Source organism: Geospiza fortis, unplaced genomic scaffold, assembly GCF_000277835.1.
Source record: "Geospiza fortis unplaced genomic scaffold, GeoFor_1.0 scaffold408, whole genome shotgun sequence".
Taxonomy (NCBI): Eukaryota; Metazoa; Chordata; class Aves; order Passeriformes; family Thraupidae; genus Geospiza; species Geospiza fortis.
This window is the reverse complement of record NW_005054330.1, coordinates 6,518,853-6,526,842: the sequence shown is the minus strand read 5'-3', so window position 1 is coordinate 6,526,842 and position 7,990 is coordinate 6,518,853. Positions and strand designations below refer to the sequence as shown.

Here is a 7,990-nt window from a genome sequence, read left to right as displayed (position 1 = left end):
GCTTCGCGCGCTGCCCTCAGGGGAGGCGGCGCAGCGCCCCCTGGGCCGTGTGCAGAGCGCGCGCCGCCTCACAGAAAGAGCGGGCAACGCTGTGAGGGGCGAGTGTGAGATCCGTGTGTGTGAGGGGTCCATGTGCCTGTGACATCCATGTGTTTGTGAAGGATCCGTGTGTGTGTGAGAGATCCGAGTGTGTGAGGGATCCGTGTGTGTGTGTGTGGGATCCGTGTGTGTGTGAGGGACCCGTGTGTGTATGAGACCCGTGTGCCTGTGATATTCATATGGTGTGATGGATCTGTGTGTGAGGGATCCGTGTGTGTGAGGGATCCCTGTGAGATCCCTGTGTGTGAGAGAGATTCGTATATCTCTGTGGTCTGTGTCTGTGAGATCCGTGTATGTGTGAGATCCGTGTACGTGTGATCTCTGTGTGTGAGATCCGTGTGCCTGTGTCCCATGTCGAGTGATGTGTGCGAGGCTGAGGAGGCTGCGGGGCTGTGGGAGCCGGCACGAGCCGAGTGTGCGAGAGCCCTGACGGGGGCCCGGGGACGGTGCTGGCGCGGCTGAGGCGCTTGGCCGTGAGGGGCAGCCGGGCTGTGGCGGCGAGAGAAGCTGTGAGAGAGGACGGTGCGATCGTAGCTGTGCGCTGAGGCAGCGGCCCCGCAGGTGTGAGAGGAGCGGGGGTCTCGCTGCCCGCGAGGGGAGGTGCCGTGTGCCCTTCCCTGGGGTTAAACCGGAGCAGCCTCTCCGCAGTCCCTCCCGCAGCCCGCCCCGCTCAGAGCCAGGTGTGTATTTGTGGCACCGCGTTCCGCAGCGCTGCCGGCCCGGGCGGCGCTGCCGCACTGCCCGCGGCGGAGCCTCCCCGAGCTGCTGCTTTGTCACACCGGCACTTCATGCCGGAGCTTTCTCACGGCTCCTTTCAGCTGAGCCCTGACCGTACCACTTTGCCCCAGGGACATCTGTAACTCTGCTCTGAATGCAGGCTAATTAAATAGAGAAAGGATTTTTTTTAAAGGCCCCTTCAAATTTTAAAATGCCAAGTATTTCCAGCGTTAGGCTGTTTCACAAGAAGCCAAACAACTGGATTTCAAATTAAAAGTATTTTTATGACACGGAAATACAATTTAATAGTTGTTCAGGACTTCGGTTTCCAAGTTTGTTTCTGTGTCATCTTTTGTCTAAATTCGAATATTTATAGAAACCTTTTTGTCCATGTTCAATATCCTTTCCAGGAAGGGTCTTCTATCTCAACTTATTGCAAAGTCTGGTTCTGTAGGGTGTATCTAAATGTAAAACTTAACTTTAGGAAAAAAAAAGCCAAAAATTCACTCTCCTGGGCCCATAGTGTGAACACTTACAGACACACCTGCCACATCTTCAGATAGAATTCTGAGTATGGTACAACTGACAAAATTGAACTAACCTTACAACAGTGATAGAATTTTTATGGAATCATTAAATCTTCTTTAACTTACAGTGAAAAGGGGAAAAAAAAAGTGCTAGTGCAATGGGAACCACACTGCTATTTGTGGTCTCTGCCTCTGCATTTCCCTTTCTGTCTCATTTTCATCAAGAAAGCCTTTATTGTCATAAACTCTTTCTAGTAGGGACTGTTGTTAATATAAGCTTATACAGAGCTTGCTAAAATAGAATCTCAAACAAAATGGAATTGCTATTTCTGGTAATGTTAGTTCAGCTAAGCTGGGGTAAATATAAATGCACCTACCCTCTGTATATTTGTTCATGGTTTTCTAATTATTCCTTGTGAACAATATCCTTTTCCAACATGGGACAGAGATTTGACCCTGGTACAAATTTTTTCCTATTTACTTCAGATGGAGTTGAACTTCTCTATGCTTCAACTGAATTCAGCCATACAATCAGTCCACATTTGTGGCTCTTTTTAGTAAAAGGAAAAACACTGAGAGAAATACAGATTCTGAATGCTCAATTAGGAATTAAGAGTGCCCCTCTTTTGTGCAGTAGGTCATGGTTCATTTCAGAACTTATTGCTAGTTGTTCTTACAAACCCATTCTCATAAACTGAGTCTAACTTAAAATTATTTTTCAAAGTTGGGGCTGAATGAACAAAGATGTCAATAAAAGACATGGTGTGAAAATTTAGTTACTGGCTGGTTTTTGTGTTCCTGGTTTATGTTTCCATAGTGTTCTTAACATACAGCTGCTCAGTAAGCTCTTAAATTCTTTTTGTTTCACAGAAAGTTACTCAAGCAAAGGGTATAAGGAATTTAAGCACCTAAAAACTTCTTTCAGTGTTGAGTATTGTCCTTAATTACCTGAAGGGATAAATAATTTAATTAATAAAGATAATTAGTCTGATTTTTGGTAGCCAAATTAACACTTTTTAATTGGTTAGGATATTTAAAGTAGTTTATATTAGTTTATAACAGCACCATCTTTTAAGCTTCAGAAAGGCTTGTTCAACAGAGATTGTTTCCAGGTTGTGAACAGAGTAATGTTACTATTATTTATTGTGAGTACTGCTGTGAATTTTTTAATATAAAGGTGTTTTATGTGATATGGTGCTTAGAGAACAGGGTGGTTCTGACCATAGGAAATAAGGTGCAACAGCTGCAAAAATAACTGAAGGGTGGGTGACTGGGAATGGATAAATTATGTCCCCTGAGGACTGCAGTCAAAACTGGAAAATGATGAAACCTTATCAAAGAAAAAGAAAAATAAAGTCAGAGAAGGAAAAATCAAGGAAAATATTAATAGAAAATTGGATATCATGTCAGAAGAGATAAAAGCCCCCAGTAGAACCAGAGCGCAAATGAAGGGAGATGCAAGAGACTGAGATCTGCTCAAAAGGTTAATTGAGCTTTATAGTGGGCACTGATGGAAGATGGAGTATGTGAATTGCCATCTTTTTTATAAAAATGTGTATGTGTGTTTTTTAAATTGCAATCATTCCATTTAGGAAATCTAGATGAAGTGCAGCAGAGGGAATACTTCCAAAGGCTGGAACTTGCACAACAGTCAGTCTCTCCTGGGACCCACTGACTGTAATGTCAGATGACACAGAATGAAGGTTCAGATCTGGAGTAAAACTCACAAATTATCTCACAGTTGTATGAATGACTAAGTGATAAACTGGGAGTATATCCCCTCAGTAGTTCTCGTACAATATTCCTAATAAGATAAGGAAAGCAATACTCTAAAAGGTATTCAAGTGGACAAGGACTGCATCTGACATGAAGGCTGTCTCATCAAACACTTCAGGAACATGACACAGTCTGGAATCAAGGATTGGGAAAAACCAGGAGTGTTTGTTTCACCAGTGACAGGAATGTGACTGAAATGGCACACAGCTCATCAGCAAGATCTGAGCAAGAGAGGGCTGTAGAAAAATGGATTTCAAAAAATCATCCACAAATTTCAGTCCTGCTTACACTGATCCTGAGCAAGTCTTTTCCTTTACTTGTGCCTCAGTTTTATTTTTGCACAAGAGGAATGTGCAGTTGCTGCAGAATGATTGAAACTGTCATGTTTCCATAGCATTGCCCTGCGAGTATGGTAACTGTAGCTCACTTCCACAGGAGGGCTTAGGAGCTAATGCATTTAGGTTTTAGGTCAAACTATCAAATTCAAATAAGCTACTTCATTATGGGTCAAATTCTGAAATTCTTTCTAAAACAACCAGTATTTTAGCTTGAGTAAGAGTTTTACTTACATGAGATAGAGAGATGCAAACAAAGTAAATTGAGAAGAGGCTTGCAAGTGTTTTGGATAACCATGTAAAATTTATCATTGCACAATACATGGTAAATACTGTGACTATGAAATTAATTGTGATAACTCGTGTAATGCTTCATTAAAATCACATAAAGTACCTTGTTAAAAATAAGCAGTGCATGCTCACCTAGTCAGGTTTGAGGTTATTTTCTCCTCTTTTATATTCTAATAAATAACTCAAATACTTGTGGATATCAAGTTTATTCACAGTGCACTGAGAAGGTCATTTTAGCTTAAGAGCTCCTCTGGTAGTACAGCCCTTGTGGTTTTGGTAATTCACCTCATGCCTGCAGACTACACTGGCAATCAGCTGATGCTGATTGTGGGCTTGCTACACACTGCATTTCTAGATTAGTGGTGGGATTTCTGCAGGATTTCAGAAAGTAGGGAGAAGGTGACAAGGAGGAAATGAAATCATGATTTCAGACGAGGCAAGGATCTTGAAGTTTCATATCCTCTCAGAAATGACCACCTGCCCAGGGGAAAATAATCTGTATCAAATGGTAACGGTGATCTGAGTACTTCTGATTTTAAGAATTATGGCTATGGGACTGTAACCAACCTGCCAGAGTTTCCTCATTAAAAAAGGGTAACTGCAACTTAAGGCATATGGAGAATTAGTTCATTTTAAGGTGGTTTTTCTGTGGGTTTTTGTTCCGTTTTGGTGTTTGGTTTTATTTAATTTTTACAGTTTTGCAAACTTACCCTATGAATTGTACTTTAATTTGAGAACTGGCTGCTAATTAACCCTATCATTGTATTTCAGGGAAGAACTGCTCGTGCTGAAGGGGAGACAAAACTCTAATGAGCTACAATGAGTTGACTAAGGGCCAGCTCCATGCCTGTTTGGAGGAAAGATATTTTGAAAACACTTTATCAAAAGGTAAGATTTTTTAAATCCATAGTGCTGAATCTTCAATGGAAGCATCGTACTGATTGCCTGAGGTGAAGTGACTCTGAGAGTTGATGCAATTCACATCTTAATTAACTCTTGAGCCAACAGACAGAAAATTGTGTCTCTTTTGAATGTTGTAAAATGTAAAGATGTAGCTGTTCTTAGTTGTCTTCTAGGATTAACTTTTTTTCATGCCAGTTTACTTGTTACCTAGGTAGGAGTTTTCCTGGGGAAAAGCACAGTAGTTTAGCTGTTAATCTGTAAATACCAAACCTTTGTGCTTGCAGTGCATATTTAGGATTGTATTGTAATGTATGTTTTAGGAGAAAAAGTTGTCTGTCAGGTTTGCTTAGGTAGGCATGAATGCCTAATTCACTGGGAGTCAACCAGATGGAATCCTAGGTTGTATTTCCAGGTTGCACAGATCCCTAATGTGGCAATCTTGTTTTGAATGGGTTAGGTTGCTTTGGTTCCAGGCAGTCTAGAATAAGTTAAACTGAGCAGACTGAAGAAATGAGGGGAACAAAAGGGAGATTAAGTATCAAAGGTTGGCTTCCAAGACTGTAAAATTAGTATAACAATTAAAAGTTGTATAGTTTAACCTCAGCTCCCCACACTTTGTCCTGGACTGCCATGCAACACACGGAGTACACAGCACATGGGTGCAGTGAGGAGTGCGATCAAAAAGAGGAAAACCAAACAGTGCTGTTTTCTCTTTTTTAAGTAAGTCTTCCTGTGTACTTTCCACAGCATCACATACCATCCTATTGCTGTCAGTTTTGTGAGGGTGCTGGGTATTTTTAAAGAGTTTTTATCTGCTTCTAGAGGAGAAAGCTGACAAATCAGTAAACCCACGTCTGGGTTACAGAGGAAACTGCTGTCTCCAAGTCTGAGAATCCTTGCTGCTAGGGTTGGCATTCTCATGGGATGATTCCTAATAATAAACTGAGCAAGCTTTAAAAACTAAATTTAAGTAATAATCAACTGAATAAGTAATGAATGCTGAATTAATTGCTTGTTATATCAGTAGCAGTTAATTAAAATATTGGTGAAAGCTGAGAAAAACTGACAGCTACTCACTGAAATTGCAAGTGTGTCACAAACTGCTCAGTGCTGTGTATTTCTGTGGAACATTATAGAAAGGAAATGGTTCGTATGACTGATTAGCTGGCACAAGTGCTATGCACAAATGTCTCTGCTAATATTATAATCCCTGTGAAACAGTGACTAACCTTCTTAAAGAGTATAATAATGGGACTATTCTGAAAAATTTCAGTAGCCTCAAGACCTACACAGATTCACAAGTTGAAAGTGTTGAACAAATAGCTATGACTCAACTCTAATTAACATATACCCAAATATGTTTGAACAGATTCAACTGTAACAGTCTTTTGTTACGTCCTATATTTGCACACCAATTTAAGGTCTGCACTTCTGAGTAAGGCCAGTAGCAATTGATCTGCAGTGAAGCGAGCAATGTACAATGTGGAGTCCCAAATGGTACACACATGTTTGGAGAAAAGGAGATTATTAATACTATTGAAATACCAATCAGAGTCCTTCAGCAGGCACCAGGCAGCTGCAAAACATTTAGGGACACCTCAGGAATTCCCTTGAGCAGAAGTGAGACAGGAAATAGTGAGAAGCTGAATAAAGTAGCTGAAGAAAATGCCTTTATTTAAAAGAGGGATGGATTCAAAAGAAGTTCAGCACATTCCAGCGCAGAAGATGTCAAAGAAAATAGTTTATGAATCATGTAAAAATGAGAGGACATATTGGATATAGAAAACATAAATTTCAAAACTGAAATTTAAAACATTCTTTCACATTATCTGAACTTTGTCTTCAAAAAGTAACTTGCTAGTTGTGATGGTAATTGAGTTCAAAGGTAATCATTCCTGTGTGCTTACACAGTTATGTATGGAGAAATGCCATTTAGTCATCACATTAAATTTAGGGAACTTCACCTTACAAGCTGTTCATAGTGATCAGCAGAATTTTTGCTCAGTGTGTTTAGTACCTGTTCATTTTCAGAAGAAATCTGGCAATGTTTTAACAAATGCTAGTTGAGTGACTACTTTGATAGTCTCATATTCTGAGACAGGGTAACTTTGAGACCAGAAAACAACGTTCTAAGCAGCAGTCCTTTAAGTGTGCTGGTGGAGCTGTAGGGTGCAGTGAGGCAGTGTACAAAGCCTGTAAGTACCGAGAGGAGAGCTGCAGGCTCTGCCATGGCAGAGTGCTGAGGAGCCAAGGCAAAGGGCTGTGTAATCCTTGTGATTACCCGGGACTGCAAGGTGCTGGAAGTCATCTTGAATGAGCGAGCATCCAGCAACTACTCCCAGTGTGAGCTCCCGGTGTGCTGCTCTGGCATCCTCGTGGCAAGTGGGAGTGGGTCATTTGCCAAGAAAACAGCCATGCTTAGGGGTTTTTTCAGCTTTTACCCAGAGAAGCAGGCAGGGTGTGTGGGATGGTGCCTTTTAAACAGGAGGGCTGGAAGCTGAAACCAGAACATTCCGTGGCAACTGGAGAAAGTTCTGAGGAAAGTGCTGTGAGAGAGGCAGGACCCCCCTCCCCCTGCCTAGAGGAGAGACAAAGAACAGGCGAGGAGAGAACTGAAATAGGAAGCAGGAACCATGTCAGGAGGCTGGGGGCTAAAAGAAAGCAAATTAATAAACCACCGGGGGAAAGGCACACAACTGTCCAAAGCCACTGGGAAAGATAAGCACATTCCAGATTCTTTGACTGCTTCATGTCTGTGTGTGCTTGCAGCCTGGCTAGTGAGTTAAACACAATCATTTTCCTCACTGTAGCAAGTACAACTTGTGTGCCTGTGGCACACAGACTTAAGAGAATACAAGCACTGTGTTTTCTACATACTAGGGTGTACTTAAGCTGGGTTTGTCAGCATTGCTACCACTCCACCTCGAATTTCCCAAAGTATATGTTCATATCAGGGTGTTCGCACACATAGTGCAGTAATAAAAAGTTCCTGGTAATATTCTGACTGCAGTAGAGACAAACAGTTCTTATCAAAAGCAGAAGAAATCTGGTGTACAGGCTGAGGGCACTGTGTGGCCTTAAGTGTTAATGTAATATTTTGAAAGTTGGAAGCTTGGTGCACTCATTTGCACATCAGTACCCAGAATGCTTTTTCAGCTCCACCACTATTTAATTCAAGTGCTGGGTTTGAGCTTTTGGAAGGCTCTGTAGTTTGTGATGCCCTCACATGAGCCAAGTTCACTATTTTCCACAGAATAGTTTAAGTGACAATATTAGATCGTGAATAGGTGGTCCAAGCATTCTTAATTAGGCTTGATGTTACAAATGCAAAAAAAAAAAAAA

The 7,990-nt window shown here is 41.5% G+C and overlaps 1 protein-coding gene across 1 annotated transcript in view; it reads right to left on the bottom strand.

Moving 5' to 3' along the window:
• Positions 1-1,739, bottom strand: part of DRG1 (developmentally regulated GTP binding protein 1) — a 7,193-nt gene extending 5,454 nt beyond the window's left edge. The window contains exon 1 of the mRNA XM_014307204.2: positions 1,721-1,739. Coding sequence (XP_014162679.1) covers positions 1,721-1,739 — 19 coding nt within the window. The remainder of the gene's footprint in view (positions 1-1,720) is intronic.
• Positions 1,740-7,990: the final 6,251 nt, after the last annotated feature.